At 38.1% G+C, this 26216-nt stretch overlaps 1 protein-coding gene across 6 annotated transcripts in view; it reads right to left on the bottom strand.

Moving 5' to 3' along the window:
- Nucleotides 1-26216, bottom strand: part of LOC122820601 (glucosidase 2 subunit beta-like) — a 158495-nt gene that overhangs the window by 25501 nt on the left and 106778 nt on the right. For 4 of the 6 annotated variants that reach the window (XR_006368836.1, XM_044098162.1, XM_044098161.1 and 1 more), the window contains one exon: nt 10054-10125. The exons of the other annotated variants lie outside the window; for them this stretch is intronic. Coding sequence is in view for 3 of the 4 variants with exons in the window: in XM_044098162.1 (XP_043954097.1) it covers nt 10054-10125 (72 nt within the window). In the remaining variant the exon portion in view is untranslated. The remainder of the gene's footprint in view (nt 1-10053; nt 10126-26216) is intronic. 6 annotated transcript variants of the gene reach the window in all.

Genomic DNA, 26216 nt, shown 5'->3' with positions numbered 1-26216 from the left:
TCATCAGCACCTCCTGACAGACATTGAGTGAGCCTGACGTCGACCCCCAAAATCAGCCTTCTGCTAACAGTTCACTTGTGCCTCATTAAAGACCGAGCTGTTGCCATGAAAACCCAGCAGAAAGGCCATCAGGGGTTCACAGTGTCAGCTCCCCCTGCTCTCCGCTCCACGCCACTCTAACACACGCGAGAGTCATTACCAATCTGGCTTGATTACCAGATATCGTGTGGGCCGTCAGGAAAGAGGGCCATATATCATCAACACATTGGGGGCCGGAAGCTCCGTATGTAGGCCGAACATTTCCCTGCAACCGTGAATGAACGGAGAGGCTTCTGGCTGCATCGTGGCACGATCCTCCTCCAAAGCACTGGGCACTAAGAGGCCGCCATGTTTCCAGGTAGAGAGGGCCTCTCTCTCCGCTAATGGCACTCCAGCGAATGACCTTGACAGCTTGAAAATGAGCACATTAAGTAGAGCACTTAAATGTGCAATTATGCACTTGTTCCAGTCGAGGTGTCACTGCTCCGTAGGTTAAGATGAGGGTGGGGGGAAAAAAAATTAAGTAAAAAAAAAAAAAATTAAATAAATCATGCTTTTCAAACAGCTATCAAAACAATTAAAGGGCCGGTGTGAAGTGAACAGGAACACCACTGCAATCGCTTAGATAGATTTGTTTTTATTTAAAAAGCAAACATATAGGAGATATATACAGAGTTAGTCTAATGCTACACATCCTGTATCTTGTTTAAACTGAATAATACAAACCATCTCTCTGGGATATATTAGCCAGCAAGTGAACAAAATGTCCACATAGTCGATGTTTCAACAGGAATAAAAATAGTCAAGCGTAAGATTCTGGGGCCAAATTGTTATGGCAAGATGATTGCATCAAATTATCTTCAAATATATAAGGAATATATAGATAGGAGGAATTTGCCAAGCTCCTTCTGTTGTTTTCTTCCCACTTTGTCTTATATATATATATACGCTGCAATTTACTGCTAACTGAAATAAGAATATTCAAGAAGACAGAAATGTTTCTGTTACTGATGGAATGATTATTTTAAATTAAGCGAGAATACAAAGAGCTGAATTACTTTCATAAATCTCAAAAGATTAACTTTAATATGCAGAAATGTACAGAATGCTGAATGCTCAAAGAGACCCCCCATCTATCTCTATGTAAATATCTGCAAATCCATTGTACAACACATAGGCCTATAGAACATATTTAAAGAACTGTGAATCATTTATCATCTGCTATCTAGAGTCTGTTGCTCTTACACTGTGCTGCTTTCTGTTATTATTCATCAAGTACAGTTGTCAGATGGATTAGAAATAATTGATAGGAGCAGAAACAGATACTTTTAGCTGTTAAAATATTTTAAAGATCATTACACAAATACCATAATTGGACTTTTAGTCCATAACTGGACTAAGAAGTCCAGTTACTGCTAGCGCGCAGTAATTAATCCAAGCCAGGCTATTTTGCCACGAGCTCTTTCAGTGTCATTCATTGATTTAGCCTGAGTCAAAGTTAGTTTTTTTGTTGTTTTTGTTTTAGTTGCGCTCATTTGTGTTCGATCAGTTTTACAGTTATAATCTTACAGCTCCCTAGTGACTGCAGTAAAATGGCCACCAATAGAGATAATTAGCTGCAGTACTTATCTCCCGTTTATACAGTTCACGTGCAGCTGCTGCAGAAAACTGCTAGCGCGCAGTAATTAATCTGAAAACAAGACGGAATCTGAAATCTTTTCCGTCAGAATCCCATTCCTGCATCGCTCTTTCAAAAAAATAAAAAAATAAAAAATGTCAGGCTTTTGAGCCGTCCTCACGAGAAATAGACTCTTATTGATCAAAAGAGCATATTTCCATATTACCATGGTCACAGAGTGGAGTCTCCGCTTTCATGCCAATAAATTTGCTCAGCTGGATCATTCAAACTAAAGCCCCTCGAGGGACTTCGACAGCCTGGAGGCACTCACGTCGATGTACCCGTTTCTCTCAGCACCTGGGAGTTTTATCCTCACAATCAGAGGATCTTCCACACAGAGGACAAAAAAATAAAAGTGACAAAATAAAACACAGTTGTGCCAATGTGGTTGGGTTTTAAAGTGAGGCGGCGGCGAATGCGAGAGGGAAAAAAACAAAAAAAAAAACAACCATCTTTACGTGCAGCAGATTTGCAAACAGCAGACAGATGTCAGCCACAAAGCACTTCCCTATTTGTATTTTCATGGTGGCCAGCACATCCCACTCTCTCTGGGGTTGCTCTGCGCTGTCATTTCAGCTGCCGAGCTCCTTCGTAGTGGGCACACACAGCCATTCGCTGTGGTTTCAATGTTGCTAGGCTACCTCACCGCTCCACTGTTTTCTGTTTGAAAATCTACTGTTCAATAAGGCAGTTCAAGGGAGACCTGTGGGTTTGAATACTGAGTGATGTGAACCTGCAGGAGTCACTTGTAGCACTCATTGACTTGTTTCTTTTTCAAGATTCTTGTCTTTTTTTTCCCCCTCCTTGATTTGATTATATAATTTCATTACCTGCCTCTTCAACCCATACATTCATTCAATTCCAATATTCAATTATTTCTGTGCAGACCTTGCCTATTGGTAGATTTTCTCTTCCAAGATTTTCACATTCTCATATCAGTTTTTTAGACTTTAAGATTTTGGGGATGTTATGAAACCTTTTGACATAAGACTGAAATGCAATAAATGATGTTTCACTGTAGAGAAGCTTATCTCTTGAAGAGCTACATGCTGATATGAGTCTGAGCTATTGACGTGGGTATCAGATATGCAAATGAGTACTTTAAGCTTGAAACCCTATATAAATGTTTAGAACTCCTAAAATTCCTAAAGGAATTAGTACTTTAATGCAAAGTAGTAATGGTCCTGAGGTGTTCAAAAATCATATTAATCAGCTGTGGGGGTTAACCTGAATTAACATGCGTTAACATGCTAGCAAGCATTATGGTCTATTTTAGACAATAAAGTGAACCACCTCTGAATACTAATTTTCATGGACCACAGGACAACGAAACGTTACAGTTGAACAAACACCACTAAAATCGGCTGACTCACTGGAAAGTGGAATGTATAATAATTGAGTGGGTGAAACTAACACAGCTTATATTAGATACATTCGCGCATGGAGAATGTACTACCTTCAAATTCATCTTCTGCTGTCACTTATGCTGTGCACTACAGGGAGTGGAAGGAATTTTAAGGATTAAACCAAATTTGGCCCATATAGAAAGATCACACCAATTCATAAGTATGTTCTTGTGTTATTATATTTATATTTTACCCTAGTAAAACAGTTAAAATGTGATTTAATGTCGGAATATTATAAAGAACAGGTGATAAAACAATCTAAAACATTTAAAAAAATAAAATAAAATAAAATCAAGCAATAGGCAGGGGGTCACACCATAGAGAAACAAGCAAAAGCAGAGCTGACTGTAGAGAACCTGACAAATGTGACAGAAAAAAAAAGTCTTAGTATGGAAATCTTGCTACCTGAGAGGGTCAAAATGCTGCAAGAGGTGACAAGTTGAATTGAATTACGGATTTGTTTATCGCTTAAATGAATTGCTATTCCGTCATTCGTTACATGATGGAATAGGGATTAAAAAATGGGTAATAACTCTCTGTTGCATACTTAATGCAAAATAGTGAGATTCAAAATATATCGGAAACAAATGAACTACCAAAAAATCTCCACCCAAAACCCATTGCAAGACTTTGTGAGGCACAAAACATATATGGTAGTAAAACCTAAACAATGCTCAACATTACAAAATATAGATAATACCACCACCTGTACTTTCTATTCTGGCATGCAGTCAGCTTTGGATTTTGGGCTTATCCAAAGCTTGAACTGTCAAACACGCTGATTGCAAGGGTGAAGGGTGAACAAGCAAGCTGCTTGCCCGGACCCCCACAATTTCAGTATTTCACTTATTTTTTTTTCTCCTTGTGTGCTCCCAATAATCACAAGTGTAAAGCAGTTTGACCCCTGCACAATAGAAGGTCGGGCTTCTTGAACTTTGCTGGGCAACACAAGCCGACCCCACCGACCCCAACTGCGTGGCTACCTGATTTCCCCCGAGTCTCAAAACAAAAACTCATTTAATGACCCCTCCACTGATCTCATCCTCCTCCACAGCTAGATTCAAATAATCTCTTTGTCCTCTGAATTTCGTATGTTTATGCTGCTTTCTTTTGTGTTTTGTTTCCTCTGGAAACACAAGTCACCCATGAATTGAATTTATATTCTTTTGTCACCTTACATATTTACTGAGCCAACAACAGATGTGGAAAAATATATATTTTGTGTTTTTTAGAACAATTTATAGCAGTTGTGGCTTTTTCTATGTGCCTTACCTTGGGTTAAGTTAGAAAGGATCTTCATTAATATTTCAAATATACTTCTGGTGGTGGTGAAAGGCATACAGATACACAGTTAGCATACTCAATGTTTTTTTTTTTTTTTTTTTTGCTGTAGTTGGGGTTGTTTACAGGAAATGGGCTGAATGGTAATTACAGGATGTTGACAACATTCTTCCAGAATAACCTGTGTTTTCAATCTTTAATGGGTAAAAGACTAAGCAGTGTTGCCGCCTTTATTTATCAAACAAACAGGGAATTAAAAGTGAAAGTAACATCCGCGTTTGTTTCTAACTTGAAAGAACGAGTGATGTTTTGGATTATTGTGGGTATTATTCTACTTCTTGTTAGTGGCTGGCTTTAAACTTTGTATTTGTGTTTAGCTTTACTTTCTGAAAACCGGCGGTGCAATATCTATAAATGACGATTATTTTTTTTAAATTTACATTTATTTTTTTAACTAAAGGACCATGATTTGTTACAAATAACGCTAAACAAGGCGCCTCCAGTGCTTACAGAGTCCTGTCGGAATGTGGCAAACTTTATACACCAATGATTGAAACGCCTGAATTCAATAAACTACAATTTAAATGATTATGATCATCATTGTTGTTCTTCTTGTCATTAGTATTATATTTAACAATAATTGTTCCAAAAATTCTCAGTTAGTTTAGAAAAAAATGTCAAGAAAGGTGACTACTTTTGGGGAAACTGAGAAGAAGACATTAGTGAATTTCTTTGTTTACCTTTCACAGAATGCATCACAATTGCGAGTGTGAAATTATTGAATACTCAGGTAAATATTCTTCCTCTTCAGACTAAATTCTCTATATGATTTCACCCCCTTGAAGCATTAGCCAAGTAATGTAGTTGTGTGTTTATCTGTCTTTTCAGGTGGACTATTTCCAGTTGTGTGCATTTACCAACCTATTTCACCAAGTGTGTCTTGTTTTTTAGGGAGGAGGTTGGTGTGTAGAGGGGGGGATCATGAAGACGGACGACGCTGTCACACTGGGATGGTGTTTGTCGCAATGCAAGCATTTTCCCCCGCTCTATTATCATTACTATTGCTGATGTTATTGTTACAACAGCCATCTCAGGAAGTTGTTGAGCTGCTGAGGCCGAAAGGCAGAGAAGTGAAACTGGGGGGAACTGAGAAATTGGAATTCAAGAAGCGGAGTGTGTGTTGTATAATATCCACATTTACAGATAATTGGGAGCATGGAGTATGACTGCCTTACATTCAGAATTTTGTTTATTTTTTTTTACTTCTAGACATGTGGCCACATTAAAAGAACAAACAGAGTGTTCCCAGTTGGTTTGTCGTAAAGAACGTTTGTATAGTTAATGGACTAATGTCAAACATGCTGCAAAACCAAGAATGAAGAAGGGTTTGGGGAACAATTTTCGCTTCATGAGTTGCAGCCGCAATGAGCTGTAATCACATGCAAAGCATCAGATCCAATTTTGTTCAAATGGCTTAAGCATGCGTTAGTAATGACATAAAAACAATAGTTAGAGTCGAGGTTTCACATGTTACCGCTGTCGCTCCTCTCCTCCGTTTCATTCGGCTGTCCTTTAGGACGCTGGAGCAGGTGTGATAAATGCTACCGTTTAAATCCAAGCCCTCCACTCTCTCCCCCTCGGCCCTCTGGGGAGAAACAGGATGCCTCCATGCAGATTGATATCAGGAGACCCAGCCATCTCCTGCAAGCTCTGACTGATGGTCTGTCTGGATAAAAAATTTACTTTATACCCACCATTCTGGTTGTGATTCATGTGTCTCCTCTGCCATCCGCACAGAGCTTCACTACTCTACATGCTCTCTGAAAACTACATTTTGTCACATACACGTCCAGAAAATACCAAAGTGTTTGCATTCACCAGCTTACATTTGAAAATTTTCTAGAGGCTGAGCTAAACATAATATCTAAGGCAGCTTAAGTCTCCTTGTCAGATTCAGCACTAATCAAATGTACAACTTCACCTCGGCAAATGAAAATGTCATTGAAACATATGTTTCAGTAATTGAATTTAAAAAAGGACATTCATTTATTATAGCTGGTAAGCTAGTCAACAAGAAGATAAGAAACAAAAACATAGCGATAAAGGCTCATAGGCTGCTGTGTCTAAGCTTACTTATGGAAGGCTTAATGAAACAAAACACAGTAGAAGAAGAAAAATGCCAAGCAACAGGGATAATTCCAGTATTTAAATGAAAATGATGCAAATGCCAGAGAGACCAAGACGTGGACCAAAAATGGACTGTAGACATTTTTTCAAAATCACCGACAAGATTATTTTAGAGTGCTTTATAAATCTTCCTATTGACAATCTTAATGGAGATGTACAAACCACACAGAAAATCTAAAGAGATTAACATTATCAAGAAAAAGACGACACACAAGACTCAACAGGATGATCCTGTTGAGAGTAGAAAATGGTTTCAATAGACCCATTTCTGGGCCTATTGAAACAGGCTGGACTTCCTCAGCACCTCAGCGAAGCAACAGACTGATCACCTGATGCAGTAATTCACGCAAGAAGAGCATTTGTTGAGAGCATACTGTGAAGTTCATGGACTTAGTAGGTAGATATTTCTAGAATCCACATGTTCTAATGGCCTGATGTAATATTTTAATAGGTCATGCTTATCAGAATTAGCAGACTACATGCCTGTGACATGTAAGTACTGAAATAATAAAAACTTTTGATGATATTAAATTATTAAGACGCACCTGTGGCGTGGAAAAAAATCTAAGTATATTTTTGAAATTTTTGGATCTGTGTCAGTATTGGCAGAGTTTTTGTTCCAACTTCAACGATGTGTTCAACGAACGTTCCCGTTTGGTCCTGTCAGCCCCTCTATACCATCATGAGTGACAGGCAGACAGCGCGTTGGGGTCACATTACTCAGAGTTAGCATTCTGTTCCTCTTCTTTCCTGCACCAACAACATGGTGAAGTATTGCACTTTGCGCTCCAAACGGAAGAAGGTAGTGTGGGAGGAGGTGGTGCAAAACTGTAAAACTCAGCCCCGGCTTTGGACTCCAATTAATTTGCCATTTGGAAATGGAAAAAAAAAAAACTAACAGAAAAAAATATATTCATATATTTGCTGAGGAGGGTAATTGCACATAAATTAGCCTGTAGCATCTCAATCTAGCTGCCCAGTGAAGACAAGTCACACCTGATTCAAAAGAAGACAACATATTTTGACAATGTCGCGAAGCCTATGTGGGGCTTTGGATCTTTGTGATTTCTCCCTTTGCAAAAAAAGTCAAGGGTGTTGAGTTATAATGATTAGTTGTTGTACTTTAAGAGATGTTACAGTGAATCAATGAATAAAGCCTTTTCAGTAGCGCTTCCAACATCAGTGGGATTGAATTCCAGGAACGGCACACTATTACAAATTCAGAGGGATAAGGGACTTTTGGTGAAGAGGAGAAACAGCCCATTATTAAAAACAAAAGCTATGCTTTTTTGGAGTTTTTTTGGACTGTAAAATATTTTTGCAGAAAGCAGATAAGAGGCACAACAAAGCATTTGTTAATGCAACACTCTGGAGCTCTATGACAGCACCATGACAGCTATAGTTAAAAAGCGAAAGAAGTGGAGAAACCTGAAAAGTAGATGAAAAATACAATATAATATTTGTCAAAGAATGTTCATCCTGAGGACTACAGCTGCAGTGTACCGTTAAAACTCAGCCAGATTGTGGATGATCTTGGAGAGGTATGACGTAGAGAGCATCTTGGCTGTTTTCAGCTTTCATAGTGAGATCGTGCCTGGGTTTCCCCTCTATCGGCCCACAGCAGCTGTATTGTCTGGTCAATGGAGCATTTTAGAAGAACATCACCACCTTATTAGTGCCAACTGTAAGGCTGCAATTCAGTGATTTATTTATTGCAGCGCTCTCGTGAGGCTGGCTGGTGTGAAAATTGAGTCCACTGAGCTAGCTTCAACCAAAAGAATCTTGCCAAACACCTAAAATCCACAAACTCTAAATCAATGGATATGTCACCATTAACAGACCCCTTGTGTATAGAGATTGGTATGTGCTTATCTGTCATACAGTTACAGAAAAAAGCACACACCTCCAAATTGCGCATAGGTTGGTTGCTTATAGATGGAAGGAAGGTATGAGTGAAATAAATGCACTTTACAATTGATATGCATTTACTCACTGTCAAATAGAAACTCTGGCATCAAGTTGAGTGAAAAGCAGGAGGAAGAAGTGTGACCTGTGGCTTGCAGGGTTTATAACATAATAGCATAAAAGTCTCAGCACAAAACATTAAAAAAATAAAGTTAGTCCTCCAAAGAATTGTTATGACAAGCTCACAGTGACAGACAGTTTTAAGGTGTTACATGCACTGTTTTTTGTGACTGGTTTTATGAAGGGGTGACAGTGGTACGAGTTTGTCCTGTAATGTGTGGGTACTAGTTCAAATCCCCACCTGACCAGTTCAAACACCCGTTCTTGTCTCTCTCAGGCGTGCTAGTGGGAAAGACCTCTTCAACTGCCTTGCCTGTTGAAGCCAAGGCAGTTGCCTTGCTGGTGGTGATCAGAAGACCTCATGGTGGCGGTAAATGGCAGCCTTGCTTCTGTCAGACTGTCTCAGAGCAGCTGTTGCTACAATGTAGTAGCTCACCACCATCAAAGTGAAAATGTGGGTGGATGACTGAAAAGCACTTTGGAGTCCTCGGGACTCAATAAGGTGCTAGATAAGTTTACCAAGATATTGGTGTCATGCTCTCTGCTATGCTAAAATTACTCACACAGATTCCACAGTTGAGGAAACACTGTCATGGTGGTAGAACTGTGATAGAATGACGGAGAACACATCCAGGAGAAGAAAATCAGGGTTGTGTTAGAACAAAGAACAAAGAATCGTGGTTGTCTCGATGCTGAAATTAGGTTTGCCATCATCCGCTGACGTCTGAACAGTTGTTGAGTTCCTGAGGACTTTGGGGATGCCTTATCTTGTTGTGATGGGGGCCTGATATACTATGCTGGAAATTAAAACTGTAAAGTGAGGCTCCCTAGACATAAGAACTAGAAAGTATTTTCTGACATCTAATGCTGATGTCTCCCATAGCATTTATGACACACATCAAACCCCAGCAGTTGATGGAACCAATTCCAAGGTTACAGTCAATCACTAGCATGTTGTGATGAAACTGAAACCCTTGGAGGCAGAAAAAAAAACAAAAAAAACACACAACCTCAGCAGTATATGAAGGCAGACCCATTTTTCCTGGATCAAGAGGTATTAAAACTATAAAACACATCCGTTAGAGGCTGATTAAAGGTCACAAGAATCAAACAGTGACTGAATGAGGTGGGAAAAAGAAATCAAACAAATATTGATCTAAGGCTAGCTTCCACATAGGTAAAGTGATGGGATTTGTTTCAAGTTCATTCATGAAAAGGACACTTACTTCATTTGCCTAAGAGTGAACATGCTCTGCAGCAGATTTTAAATGTCAGCGTAGAACACATGCAGCAAGGCACTTTAGAAAGAATATTTTTAAATCAAGTTCCTCCATAATAGATTTACTATTTCCCCCACTTTGGCTGACACATTCTGGCAGCTCATCGATTGAGATATTTCACTCTGGAAACCAAATAGACAGGAATTGAGGTACTTACCCTAATGAGACCTCTGTTCCTGCTGTGCTCTTTTGTGAGACCATATTGAATGGGCACAGGGTATACATGTACCTGCAGAGGAAATAGAAAGAAAATGTGCCTACTAAATTAGATGGTACAGATGGTCTTACTTTTATGTCAGATAACTTTTCTTTTCACTCTGAATTTGCTTGGCTGATTTCCTCTATTTTGAGACTTTGATGAAAATAAAATTTGCTGGCATTTGCGGATATTACTGGCAGATTGTAGCCCACCACAGATGTTCAGCATGAGTAGAAATGCCAGCTAATATGCATCATAATACAAGAACACAGTTTTCTCTCTGCTGGAGTTGGATGCACATCTGATTATCATCAGAAATGCTTGGTATAAATATTAAAGCCCTCCTATCAAGGAATATGTTTCAGTATTAATAATGCATTAAACGCACATGCAGCACGCAGTAGTGTCAAACCCAAACAGAATTATCATCAAACTCCAATCTCCACCATCTTTGCTCAGTTTTGTCTAGTCTTTCCTGCAAAAAAAACAAAAAAAAAAACATTAAGGGTTTTTGTCAATTCTTAATGTCAAGTAAGATTTCTAAGTCAGCTCCAATCAGAACAAGAAGATCTAAGGAAGACCTTAAACTGCTCTGGTAAAGGCCCATCATACATACAAATCAAGTAGTGGTGCTAGACTTATTCTGGTCGCAAGTGAAGAATCAAAAAGCTCCTGGATGAATGATGTCCCGATCTGTATGTATGTAATGTCCATTTCTTTAACAGCCTGCAAATGATGACTAAATCGCTGGCATTGGTTGAGTAATCTTTGACTGAACAGTGCGGGTACATTCTGTGCTTCTCTTGGCTGACGTCTCTGGAGTTATCTCAAACTCCTCCAAATGAGCAACTCAGTCAGAGAGAAACCTCTGGAAGTTCACACAAAACTTTCAGTAACTTTAAGGAGTACTTTGCCGAATATTGGGCTGCTACATACACATAGCATCTTCCATGCTCTGTTGTTCCCAAAATACAAAAGCACATGCACGCACACGCACACACATACACATATACATGCCAACCCTGACTCCTAAAGTTGACACAAGTGAGCATAGTGTTAGAGTTTACATCTATTCTCCTAAATATCTGGCACCAGTTACTATGAGTCAGGCAGGTGCTACAGCTTTGACAACTGAGGCAGAATTAAGACACTAAACTTCAGTTCATTATCTACCAACAGACAACAGAAAAAAACAGCAACAGGTCACAAAACTAACACAAAACAGGTTAAGTCCCACAAATACATTAGCCAAAATGAATAAAGATGCTCTCTGAAGCCAGCTGCTAAATGTGAAGTTGAAGGGCTGAATCAGAATATAAAAGGTTGCCATTATGTGCACAGAGACCACTGATGTTGCTAATCTTATAGTAAGATTTTTTTTATGTTTTCAGGAACTGTAAGTGTCAATGCACTTCAGCTCTGTTTCGTGTGTGGGTGTACTATGGGCTTGTCCTGGATTAACAGTTGCTAAAAGAGCAGATGCTCCCACTTCATCTAGATTGCTGGATGAAGTGGTAGCGGGTCAAATGATGATAAAAGTCCTGAGTCCTGTCTTATCGCCAGCTCACCTTGCAGGTGTTCTTTTGGATTTAAGTCAGAGGACTATGAAGGTCATGGGAGAAAATAGAATTTGTGTTTATTTTTTTTCCATTCAGGGACCCATTTTATGATGCCATACAGTCTTACAAAGTTCTCAGGGTATCTAAAGGGGGAAATGGCCCACAGCATCACAGATCCTCTACCATGCTAAAAAGCATGAGGTAATTTTCCAAATGTTCATCCTTTGTTTATACTTGGATTCACTATCTTTCAGCGATAGCGAAAGAGAAATGTCACTATCCTTCAACCAAAGCTCACACTTCCCAGTAGATATTAGAAGACACCACATTTACATTTGTGATGGCAGGAGAAATAAGGGCCTCCCCTTGAATTAATATTATTAAGTTAGAGGTTGGATCTGTTTTTTTTTTGTTTTGTTTTCAGTTTGAGAATATACTCAACCATCTTTGTTGAGAGTGTCAACAAAAGTGGTTTTGGAGAGGCCTAGTCCAAGTCTGGAATTTAATCCGACTAAGATGCAGTTGTGTGACCTTGAACAGGTCGTTCGTGCACGACAATCTAAACTCAGAGGTTCTATTGAGCAGTATTTACTTAGTTTCTGTTATTATAACATGGATAAATAAAGAACTAATGAAGCTGGATGAAACATGAGTCCTATTTTAAAATTTGACAACAAATACATTTTATATATCCACACACCTTGTCTTTATATGTTTTCTTAGCAAACAGTATTGTGAAAAGTGTAAAAAAAAAAGTCTTGGTATTATTATATAGCACATATTTTTATATTTTCAGCTACTAAAATTCAATATTGTCAGGTTTTCTGATGCTGTGGAAAACCAACACTGGTAAGACCTGTAAACATCAGACAAAAAAAAAGAAAAAACTGTGTGTAAACAAGATTTTTTTTTCTTTTTTCAATGGCTAACCAGTGAGACAAAAACAGAGTGGCATGGAGCTACCAATTATCCCACCACCCACAGCTCTTCCACTTGGGCAAAGACAAATCTATGGGAGTTAACACTTTGCTGCAGCCATCACTAATGTACTTGGTGGTAAGGAGTTGAAGCAAGATCACTCAGTCCAGAAGCAAACTGATCAAAGACCTTGATGGAGATGCTGACAGGGTAAAAGGCAGCTGGGCTTTTTTTATTGACACTTGAACCATTATACAGACTTCCATGAAAGAACAACAAGATGCCAGAGGGAAACAGAAAGAGAGAGAATGAGGGAGGAAGGTAAAGAGCATAAATATATACGGGTTTGGAAGTGTGAGAGGGATCAGCAGGATTACCTTACCTACAGCTCATGTTATTATCCATATATACATAATGTTCTTTGGCTTCATTATTTTTGTGATATCCCCTGTTTATCCTGCTGTTTTACTAACTGCTCAAATTCTGAAGGTTTTCCTCATTATTTACATTAAAAGATTCATACAATGATCCCACCAAGCTCTGGTCTGCTCTTTTATTCCTACTTTAAAACCATCAAACACAACATTAACACAACTACTACTCAAACATTACTGAAATGTTTAGTTCATCTCAATCAAATGTTCTTTCTGCACTAACGAAGTTTGACTCACCTCAACATGAAGGACGCGTAAAACTGAAAGTAAAACCGACAGCTTGTTTTCTGATTAGTTTGGTTAATAACAGATTGGAAATGCCGTCCAGATAGTTTCAATAACTCCCAGCATCCTATTTTCACTTGATATTTGATTTATCGTTCTGCACCTATGTCACTTGATTCATTAAGTTTATAAGGCAGGTGGTTCAGCAACATTAAAGCTCCTCATTTGAGCCCTAAAACATATGGTGCCTGGTGATTGTGGGTAGCGGAAGAGGGGGTAACACAATGAAAAAAGCTTTTTAATAGCTCCCAGAAGGGAGTTCCCCTATATAACTGAAACTCCTTTTCACCCTTTCTGTCAGGCTCACTCCTACCCTTAAGGTAAGAGATTCATTCCTGTCTACTTCTAATGACAAGCCTTCAATGCACAAAAAAAGAGGATCCTAGTGAGGGGATGCAATGAAATCTGACCTAGGATCCTCAAATGCCTGACTCCATGAAGGGAAGGGAACTAATAAAAAAAAATTGCGAGGATGAAATGGGAAAAGAAAAAAAGCCAGAAAATATAAGAAATGTCACTGTGAACACGCAGACTGAGGTGCACGTTGAGTAGCTGTCCGCTGGCGAGACGGACCCTTCTGCCATCTGTGTTAGATAAAAGGGACATTGCAGAAAGATCAACATGCACATTTACACAAACTGTCCCCTGCTATCCTTAGCAGAAAGCAAAGCACGGCACAAAGGGGGTAAATATCAGCAAAGATGGACGGGTGGGTGACAAAGGCTTTGAGGAGAATAGACTGACAGCAGTGGGATAAAAAAAATAAGAGTGAGGAGCAGCAAGGAGAACAAAGACGGAGGGAAGGGCGAGACTGAAGGATAAAAAGAAACAAAAGTGCGCAAAAGGGAGTGGGAGGGAATCCGAGTGTGCTGCCGGTGATGCTGCGCGTATGAATCACCAACTGCACAGACTGAAAATATGACAGATGATTATATGCAACAAGAAGGACACTGGGTGGAGGATACAAAGGATATTAAAGACAGAAAGGCGAGGGGATAAAACGCAGTGGGTCACTTATTAAATCTTTGGTAATAATCAGAAGCGTCAGATCAGAAATGACAACAGTGATCTTTCCATTCAAGTGCTGAACTCCACATCGCGTCTCCTTTCATCCCCCAATGTTTGATTTGGCGCTGTTTGACAATGCAGCGCTGACACTTGCCATAATAGGTTGCAACCACTGTGTCAATCTTTGGTATGGGTGTTCGGGCTGACAGTACACAGCCAGAGAATAAATATCTTAGATGCAACCTCCAAGGCCCTCGGGCAGTATTTCATACCTCAGTGAGTTGGACAGTCAGCTGAAGTCCCCTACAGAACTGTTGAGATCTAAGATTTTCCAAAGTAAAGCTAGTTTTCAGTCTCAGTTCTTACTGGTTTAATTAAACGGACTAAAAAGACAAAAGATTATCTAAGACTTTACATTTATATGAACTTGTTAACGTCTTAAAGACCACAACATCTTGTGTGTATAGATTTATGTTTAAATCAAGAGCGTAAATAAGACATTACAAAGAAAAAAAAAGATTTTGCTTTTACTTCACTACACTTAAAATCAGCACAGATCCTAGTACATCAATACATAGTGTAGTGAAATTTCTCCTATTTCAAATTTGTTCCATTTTTGCTTTTTTTCCAAATGTATCAAATCCATCCATCCATCCATTTTCTATACACCCTTCTTCCCTAATGGGGTCGGGAGGGTTGCTGGTTTTTATCTCCAGCTGCGTTCCGGGCGAGAGGCGGGGTTCACCCTGGACAGGTCGCCAGTCTGTCGCAGGGCAACACAGAGACATACAAGACAAACAAACATTCACACACACACTCACACCTAGGGAGAATTTAGAGAAACCAATTAACCTGACAGTCATGTTTTTGGACTGTGGGAGGAAGCCGGAGAACCCGGAGAGAACCCACGCATGCACAGGGAGAACATGCAAACTCCATGCAGAAAGACCCCGGGCCGGGAATCGAACCCAGGACCTTCCTGCTGCAAGGCAACAGCTCTACCAACTGCGCCACTGTGCAGCCCCTATGTATCAAATCATTTAACAAATTTAATGTAACACAATGACAGTCTGAGTTGATGTAGTAAACACACACGATGAAAAAAAAAAAAAAACTCTTGGAAAATGTTACATTTTACTATTAACTCTATTTCCACACTTTGCAGCTTAATGCTTAGTTATATATTATTATATTGATGCCCCTTTTGTGGTTTTATTGCTTCATAAAATTTTGTCTTATTTCTCCAATTGTGTCATTACATAACATTCTGCTCCAGGTTAAACTTAGCAACCTTCATGCAGGAAACAAAAGACAAAATCCAAATCTATACAATACAATGTTCATAGGTAGTCAACAAAAACTAAGAATGCCAAATTCAAAATGAGTAGCTGTTTCTGAGTGGTCACCATCACTTAGAGCAGGGGTGTCAAACTCCAGTTCTCAAGGGCCGCTCTCCTGCAACTTTTAGATGAGCCTCTGCTGCAACACACCGGAATAGAATAATTAGGTCATTAAGGCTCTGGAGAACTGATCTACACAATGAGGAGGTAATTAAGCCATTTCATTCCAGTGTTTTGTTTCTGTGGCACATCTAAAACCTGCAGGACAAGCGGCCCTTGAGGACTGGAGTTCGACACCTGTGACTTAAAGAAAAGCTTAAAACAAACTTTCCAATTTTTCTGTCAAATCATTGTGTAACTCCAGCCAAAGTAACAGCAGAGGCATTCTGCTTATAAAGCGGACATTTAGTCAAATCAGTTTTTATCACCATAAAAGCAATCCACTTATTGCATGTTGAGCTTGAATAAACATTATATACTATTTTAGCAAAAGTATTAGATCACTTGGCTTTATATACACAAACTTTAATGACAGTCCATATTTTAATTTAATATGGTGTTTACCCACTCTGCAGCTATCACAGCTTTAATTCATCTAGGGAAACGTTTTATGGGAGTTTTTAACCATAGTTAAATACGGTCAGACTCAGACATTGGCTAAGAAGGCCTAGTTTGCAGCCTTTGGCCAAATTTATCCCCAACACTGAGGTCAGTCTAGGCCAGTCAAGCTCTTTCACATCAAACATGCTCATCTTGATAGTCCATGTTGTGGGCACAAGTTGGAACAGGGGGGTGGCACCCCACAACTGTTCCCTTGGAATAAGGCGGATTAAATTCTTCAAAACACATTTACTGATCCATTAAGAGTTCTCCTCACTGAACTTCAGGACCCGAGTCCAACTCCTAAAAAACCGTTCCACATCATGATCCCCCCTCTGCACAAAATGTTCCACTTGACTCAGTGCAGTCAGGCAAATGCAAAACTGCCAAACCATGACTTGTCTGTTAGCTTTACTGCTTCAGAGGCTGGATTTTTCACTCAGAAAAACACGTCATCACTTTTATAATGTCAAGTGGTGACATGTTCTCGGGAGATGACTAATAATTAAGAAGCAAGGATATTTTATGACTAGACTCATTGCACAGGTGGCATCCTATCATGGTAACAGGTAAGGGATTAGCTGACATACTCTACATCCGTAGCTGATTGACTTTACATATCCATGGATACGGTTAATGATTTGAAGATGAAGAAGCACTAAATAAATGTTTATATATGTCTAAATATAAGCTAGGAGCTCCTTTTCCATCAACACTCTTTGTTTAGCTTTTTTTTTTTTTTATGTTGGAAAAACAAACAAAATTTGTGAACAGGGACTTCCTTGTAAAACAGACCATGTTAAAACAATTTATAAAGTGAGAACAAAGAAAATAATAAAAGCAACAACATGCAAAAACCCTGGTAGAATACAAATATTATGATGATGTGATGCTAATTACTACAAAAACACTCTGAACCTTTTTAATAAGACTTTATCTCACCAAAGACAAATTTGAAATTTGTGGTTGTGAAATTAATATCAAATGTGATTTTCTTTTCTCTTTGAGCTTGGAGCAAATTCTTGTTAAAGAAGTCCCCACTTCATAATATTAGACAGGATGACTTAACAAATAAGGCAAATAAGAATGGACAGATTTAATATTTTTCAAAACGTTGTACCCCGTCACTTTAATCAGGGTTGTCAAACTAATTTTCGTTTTGGGCCAAATCAAGATCATATATGCTGTTAAAGAGCCGGTTGTGTCAGACTGTATTAATAACTTGTTCACAAAGTGCTAAAATATCAATGAATTCTTAAAATTAAATAGTATTATTGAGCATCTATTCAGGCCTTCCAGGATTTTGTGATTCTTTTTGTGATTTTTTTGCAATAAAAACCAAAGTGCTCGTGGTACTAATTTGGAAATAGTTGCACTTATTTATGACGGTAAATGTGACTTTTTATTACTCGCTGTATAGATCATGGACAATAATCTGACATCAATTAAAGCTGAGGCAGCTGTTTAGTAGAAGTAAGAATGTTTTTGACAATTTTTGAGAAAAATATGTAAAAAATTATGTATTAGCACTAAAAAGTGTGAGGATTTGTCGATTTTGTGAGAATTTCCACGATAATTCTCAAGAAACTGGAGGGACTGATTGATATAATTTGGCAGGAAACAGATAAAAACTGCATTGATTTGATTGAAAACAAAACATTTAAGCACACTTAGTGTTTAGTCTAGAATGTAAAGGGCCACATAAAAATTTATGGTGGGCCGGATTTGGCCCACGGACCTCGAGTTTGACACTTGTGATTTAAATGAAAGAGCTCTGGGTTTATAACCTGCAGGAAATATAGGTCGTCTTTTCCAAAACTGACAAGAAATTATTTCTCCAATTTTTAAGATTGTGAGTATATACTGACATCTGGTCATTTTTGACTTGGTGAGTCGTTTGGCACTTTGAACAGGATCCAAACCCCCGTCAGCCTCTGTCGTCTGAAGCAGGTACAGCTAATTGCCTTATGTAAGACAAGCGACAATTGACATCGCCACATATTTCAAAAGCCATGCAGAAGGTGTGAACAAATTTGCACTCATCTGCACGTCCATTAACAACAAAAATATAAAATGTTGCTCACATATTGTTTCAAGGAGCAAATCATTTGTAATCCAATCAAATTAAGTGCTTTAGCAGTCAAAACTAGAATTAAAAGTTGCTAACATATCAGTACTTTTCTCTTTAACCAGAAAAAGTGTCGTTCCACGGAAATAATTTTAACAACCCATTAAGAAAATATAAAAAGGAATGATGATGCAGAAGTTTACAGTCACTAAAAGTCTTGAACCTCACAGTTTTGACACAACCCTGTTCCTAGATTTTACCAGGGCCACAAAAGGGAAGAAAAAAAAAAAAAAAAAAAAAAAAACTTTCTGTACGTAATCTTTCTCCATTCTAGAGAAAGAAGAAGAAAAAAAGGAGAAAAACGGCAATTAAGCACTTCTGCCAGTAGACTGCTATGTGGTAGCGTAGGTGGAGTTCACTCTAGGTGACGCTGAAAACATCAACAATGGCTTCAGGTAACTGCTCAGACACGTACCACAGGTCAAAGGTGATGTGGCAGCAGAAAATGATGCAATTAATTGTTTATCAGCAAAAATTTGGCGAAATCAACACTTAGTTAACTTGAACAGCCTTCAATTATACATAAAGTAAACCACAAAGTGACATGGTAATAATGCAGTGGCAACATAAAAGGAGATGTTGAGTTTTTAAGAGTTTTATTAACGTGGAACGGAAAATCTCTAGTATCTCCAGGGAAATGCTAGTATCACTCGATGGCTCAGACCAAATACAACAGCATGAAATCTGTTCCCAGCGTTAAAGTACCTTAAAATGACAATGAAAAGCTGATTTTATCTTCCAGGTAGACAACTTTGTAAATGCCATTAAAAGCCTGAATGCAATGCTTTTGCTCAGGCTGAATTTGGGCAGCATGTGTGGCTAAAAAGGTCCAATATGAAGTTTGCTATTCAAGTCTACAGATGAACCATGACTGTCCAGCTTATAAAAAACAAACACGTAAAAGCTGCTTATGGACATTTAATGTATTATATTGCCTCTGTTTCATCCAGTCCAAGACAAAACTGAGAATAATTTCAACAGAGTGTGTAAAAAATCTCATTGTTATCCTTCTTGATGTGAGGTTTTGTTGGTTCTTGTTTGTTTCTTTCAACAGGTTGAATATTCTGTTCCCATTGATCCTTTTTAACAAATTTCATTTCCACCCATTGATCCATCCGTTCATCTGTTACCAACAATACTCTTCTTCCTCATGGGTCTCCTCCCTACTGGACCGACACAGGAAGCCTCCAAAAAGAGGCGTTCTACACTCATCAAGATACGATGCCAGAACCACTCCTGCTGACTCCTTCGTGCAAAAAATAAATTCAGAAGCTTGTATCTTGTTCTCTAGGAAGGTAGATGGAGCAGTAAATCTAAAGTACTGCATTCTGACTCAGCTCCTTTCTCACCACAGCAGACTAAAACACTTTAGCATAGATGGAAACCTGAGAGACTCGTCTCTTAAGCCATAAGCTTCCCAACCAGGAAGAAGGTGAACTGTAACTCATTAGGGAGTCAGTCTCTGCCTCAAGTATATTGTGTTGTTTTAGACAGGAGTTAGGAAACAAGCAGTTGTAAATCTTCTTCAAGTCAGGGAGCCTGTTGACTGTTTTAAATATGTGCACAGACTCAAAGCGATGACACTAGAAGACTTCAATAAGACTGAGCTTCCACCATGTTTTTAATATAACATAACATGGATAGAAAAAGGCCAGAGTTAGAGCTGCAGGTTCATATCTGCTGTTTATCATATAAAACTAGAAGCTGCGTATGTTTTTCATATATGCAGCTCCAGAAGAAATTAAGAGACCATTAAAAACCTTGCGGTTATTCCAACACATATTGAGCCCTGAACTCTTCCTGAGTTAAAACATTAATATTGCTGTTTCTAAGTGAGTATGAACTTGTTTCATTTGCATTATTTGAGGTCTGAAAGCACTGCGTCTCTTTCATTATTCTGACTGTTTCTCATTTTCTTGAAAAAAATACAAAATTTTTGCTTGGAATTTTGGAGACATTTCAGTATTTCATAGAATAAAAGAACAATGTTCATTTTACTCAAACATATCCCTATACAAAGCAAAATCAGAGAAACTGTTCATTTTAAGTGGTCTGTTAATTTATTCCAGAGCTCTCTCTCTCTCTGTATATGTATATACAAATATGTATATATATTCTCTCTCTCTGTACATACATATATTCTCTCTATATGTATATACAGAAAGCGAGAGAGAGAGACAGAGAGAGAGAGAGGGAGATTCTTGTATTTATTTTTCTGTAAGTCTTATTTTAACGTACAGAATGACGTAGATTTAGAGTTCTTATTAATACACTATTTATTTATTTACACAGGAACCAAAAAAAACAAAAAAAACTGTGAAGGACTTTTTTTTACTCTGCCAATGAAACCTACAAGTAAGAAGAGCTTAATAAGAAGGCGTGGAGCAAGTTATCTCAAAATAATAATTTCACTTTTGCTCCTCAAAGGTGTAAAAATGGTTCTTAATGCTAAAATGTGTTGATAAATCTAACTCAACATAACTTGAGGTGATAATTAGAATTCCCACATTAAAAGTGAAAACAAGTGCTGAGCCAATAATCAGATGTCTCGACAGAGCAACTGAGAAACCTCCATTGTCACGACACAACAGCTCTTTCAAATTCAAGTTTTCATTCTGAACAAGGAGGACAAAGAGGCAGGCTATAGTCTTCTACACCCGAGGATTATGACATAAATGTATAAAAATAAAAACAGATGGGAGATTTTCCAAAATGTTCTACTCTTATTTAATAAAAAGAGAACAAACTGTGAAGGCTGACAACAAGCATGTCCCAAAATGAATTGATTTACATTTACGAGAAGTTAAGAAATTATGAGACACCTGATGTTACACTTTCTCCAGCCCCTCCTCTGGAAGATGATAAAGGTGCCGTTGGAGAAGAGCTAAAAATATTAAATTCAGAAGAAGAAAAAAATCCTAGAAGGCCTCAAAATTAGTAACCATTTTGAGGCTGGAGAAATCTGACTGGGACCAAACATGCGTCTGACTTAAATTTATGGGACAAAAGGGTAAAAAGATTTGACAGGTTTCCTGTTTGCAGGTTTCTCTCCGGGCGCTCCGGCTTCCTGCCACATTCTGAAATCACGACTGTTTAGTTAGTTGGTCCCTAAATTCTCCTTAGGCATAAGTACAAACATTAATTTGTGATTATAATGTGTGTGTATATATATAGACACACATATAATAATAATTACATATATATATATATAAAATATGCATACAAGCTTTACGAAGGATGTCCTAATTTTTCACTTGACTGTAGCCTGAACACTACTTGCTGCCATATAGTAGATAAAAGGTGGTTTATTTTCATTTCCTGTTTCTGTGACATTTAGACGTTAAAAAAGTGAGCAGTCTCCAACATTTGATTAATTTCTTTTTTGTTTCACTCTACCTGTAGTGACTTAAACTCTGACGTTGGTATCAAACACTCAACATTATAGTTGCGCTGCCACATCCCAAATACACGTACTTTTAAACTCACTGGATGAGTAAAAACAAAATGCAATTATTTGATTTTGCGCAGCAGCTCCGACAGAAAACGACACTTCAGAGGGTTGGACATAATACTCCGATGACAATTAGTCTTATATTTGAGAAGAACTGTGCTTTCTACACTCTATTTTTATCGACTGACATTTTAAACGTGATCTGTTTTCAACTGGAACACTTACTCTTGTTTTCTGTTTTTTTTTCCCGTGTTGAACATCTCACTAACACATCTACCTTTCTCTGAGGCTGAGGGGTTCAGCTGTGCCTTCTCTCCCCTAAATATCACCATCAATTATCTGTGTTTTGGTGAGCTAGATCAGTGAGAGAAGTCCATTAAAATAATTTGCTCCATTTTCTGTTGTCGCTATGTCCAAATTCATGTTAACTGGGTCAAATGCACTAAGGTTAAAGGCTCAGGGGAACAAGGTTTGTAGATCAGAACCATTACAGCCAATTAACTTTTTGTTGCTTTCAACATCTGAACATTGATTCTGGCGTGGACACGTTTCACAGAACGACTGAACAATTTTCACATTTTTCAGGCTGGGCATTATTTACAGAGATAATAACATCTAATTCAAATGCTAATTATGTCTTTATTGAATCTAAACAAATACGCTCATTTGCAAATTTGGAATCAAAGATTGTGTAATTAAAATAGTTTTTTGTTTGTTCCACACAAAAAAAGAGTTGCAGTAAGCACAGCAGGTTTCAAAATTAATTTTTTAAACATTTTTTTAAACTGCGAATAAATCTTCCAGGCTTGACACAAGCATGCAGTACAGGACTGATGGTAAAGGACAAATGTCATTATATGTTGAAGATAGAGAGATTTTATTTCCAAGAAACCACTTTGTAGTGGCTCATTTTAAAGGATCACCTGAAGAAAAAAAAAAAAAAAAAACAATTTAGATGACAATAGCACTTTCACTGGAGTTCTTACAGTTGCTGAATTGGATCACATTAGACTTGATTAGATAAAATAAACTCAGCTGATCTCTCTGGGAGGTCTAAGTTGCCACAGCAGGAGCCACAAATGAGAAGCAGCGTGAAAATAAATATGAGATAAACATCGTTTTGTAGACGGATGATAATTTTCATACACCAAGGCATTTTGTTCTCTTCCTCCTCTGGGAAAAAGACAACAAAGACTTTTTACCGTGATTGATTTCTACCTGAAGCTCAACTCTTAAATTCTTTTCATGATTTCACTGTCAAGTTTTTCAAATAATGTTGTAGTTCAAATGCGATTTATTCAGTTCGTGCCATTACTGGCAGCAATTAACGTTTGGAATAATTAGCGCACGTTGTAATAGGGAGTCTTTACAGAAATCTACTAAAGATTATATACACAACAATATACAGGTGAATATGACAATGTTCTGCTTACAGAAAATGAAATCACTTCTTTGCATGATTTTACCATCTGAAACAAAATGTAATATGATTGCTGGAACAATGGGCTGGGAAGGATTAACTAACAGGTTGCAGCTGTTGGGGGAGAGCAGAAGCCAGACTGAGGAAGAGACCTAAATCTAGCCGTGACAAAATCTATCTAAAAAAACAAAATAAATAATAAAGATCACAATAACCAAGAATGGACTAAACTAATGTAACACACAAACAAAACTGAAAACTCAGAAAGAAAACACAAAACAACTCAAGAACTTCACACTATTTGAATGTAAATTTCACTTAAATAATCTATCTGGTCAATTTTTATCTTATTTAGTCACCAGCAAACTACTTGTTTTGTCCTCCAAAAGAAATAGGTGGAATGTTGAAAGGATTAAAGTGTTAAATAACTAAATAGCATACAACAAACTAAAAAGAAGACATACTAGTTGTCTTTTGTTCCTTTCCCCTGGTTTCTCTTAGCGAATTTATGCTCAGTAATTTCCAATAAAAGTATTTAACTGCAGCCCATCAGGCCTGATAAAGAAATTTCTCAAGACTAACATACCACCACTGACCTTGCAACGAGATACCAGCAAAACAAAAACATATCAAAGCATATCAACTGACGCAGCGTATCTGAAGCCCAGATGTGCATGGAGGGCCACAGAATCCAACCTGATGCTGACCATTCGCGTGGTTTGTGGACAAAGTCAATTCACAAGACTGAGAATGCCACTGAAATGGCTTTCCTGTTGTCGGTTTTTAGTGGAGAAAGATATTTTACAAAAGGTATCTGGTGTGAAACAGAGAGCATTTCAGCAACCTGTCTCCTGGGCAAAGGCATTCATCACTGTGATGCGACATTGAAACTGTGCTACAGCTCTTGCTGAGTCATACTTTACCTTCAGTGTGTTACTATTTTGAAGTTCAATGAGCACAATTGAGCTGTTCAAATATACCATTTACGCAACAGCTCCCATAAAACTCAAAACTAACTTTTATAGGCTTTTAAGTCAGAAAGTTGTAGAGTCTGGTATTTTGTATGGTAGGTCTATCAGAAAATGTGTTACAAAATGAGTTCTCCTTTTTCCCTTCTCATCCAAGTATATTTTTAAGTGCAGAACTGAATTGAATAAATAAAGTTTGAAGAAAAAAACTGGCATTTAAATGTATTCTTCTCCCAAACCAAAGTGATGCGTAGGAGAACTGTACACCGCCCCGGCAGCCTAGCACCTCCTTCTCATTCTGGTCACCAGCTTGGTCACATGCTGCTTATTTGACACAGCTTATTTGTGTCAAATTTTTGACAGCATGTGAAATTTATAAAGCTAACGTCATGTGTGCTTTTGAAAAGATGGCATCCCATTCATCCCATACATATCAACTCATCCACACCCTGAAGCCCGAAGCTGTCGTTTGGCAAAGACGGCACTTGCTCCTTAGGTAAAGTTTATATGATAAGGAAAATCTTATCTGGAGGCAATAATAAATTCACCCAACTAAGACACACTTGGCCAGTTCGTCAGGTATTCTCTGCTACTCCCAAAAGTAATGACAGCGCTGCAAATAGAAACCAGGCAAGTTCTTTTAGCTCTATTTCAAATTATCTAGATTAACAAAGATCAAATTAAAATCCGCTTAGGCTTCCTTGTCCTAGTTATGATCACAGCCTCAGCTTTGAAATTTCAATTGTTCAGACATCAATATTTTGTGATAACTGTTGCGATAAAGATAACTGGAAGGTGTCACAAGTCTAAGCCCAATTAGTTCATCAACCGTGGAAAATCTTAGAAATGATAAGAACCTGAGTGCATAAGAAGAGTCAAAGTTTGGCAATTCCACCAGTGATTACAGTAAGATTTTGTCAGACACAAGTTAACTGACTCACAGTTCTACAGGGTTACAGCTAAAGTTTTCATTCCATTAGATGCCCACCCCCGCTGCAGACTGGGTTGAATCTCCTGTGGGTTCAGCTGGCTACAGGAAGTGAACAGCATCCTGACAGACAAAAGTTGGACTGAATCACAATTGTGAGAGGGAGGCAGTGATTCAGCAGGAAAATATGCTGTCTGTGCTCCTCAGCAGGGTTTCTGGGAAACATTAAGAGGACCGCTGTTTTCAAACCCGATTACCGCCTCTTCATTCAGCTTTGTTTTTGTTCCCAGAACAAAGGGAAACATCATTACTCAATATCTCCAAAACGTCCCTCTAAGTTACCCGCTAACTTAATTTTATTTCTTTTCAAGGGAAGGCAGCACAGTTTATTTGCATGCCTTTTGTGCTGTAAAACCAAACTGTCTGAATTATGTAGTCAAAGCAAAAAGTACAATTATAATATTTGACAGCATGTGAAATTTATAAAGCTAACGTCATGTGTGCTTTTGAAAATTGATTAAGCGCGACCAAGTAGAATAAGGTATAGATAGCACAAGGAGGTCGTCCTCTGAGGAAACAACTTACATTATTATTAGCTCCGTCAGAGCCAATTATTTGAACAACACTCTAATTATGGTTAAGCAAAACACCTGTTTGTCCCCTTAATGGGTGTCAAAGAACTGGCCGCATTTGTAAAGAGAAACTGAACTTCATTTTTCCTGTCAGGTTAAACAAAGGTTAAATGGAATGAAAAATAAAACAACTTTAATTTGTGTACATAAATTTATTAGTAACAGTTTACAGACCTTGCTCTACCCCCTTGGTACTGTGTTTCATCTCTCTATTAGCACAAACATTTTTAAATATTCCGTCCTTGACGAACAGTACTTGCAATGCCTTCGGTGAGATACTAGAGTGGTGAAGAAAGTGCTTTGCTGGGCCTGTATCTGTGGTCAAAATAAAATTACACAAAATAAAAGAAAGCAAAAGGTGCAGGAGGGTTCTGAGATGGTACTATGTCTGGTGCTCGCTTTAGCGCTTGGGAATACACAAAGCGTTTAGCAATAAATATTCCTTCATTG

Source organism: Gambusia affinis, linkage group LG18 (assembly GCF_019740435.1).
Source record: "Gambusia affinis linkage group LG18, SWU_Gaff_1.0, whole genome shotgun sequence".
NCBI lineage: Eukaryota > Metazoa > Chordata > Actinopteri > Cyprinodontiformes > Poeciliidae > Gambusia > Gambusia affinis.
This window is presented reverse-complemented; position numbering and strand designations above follow the sequence as displayed.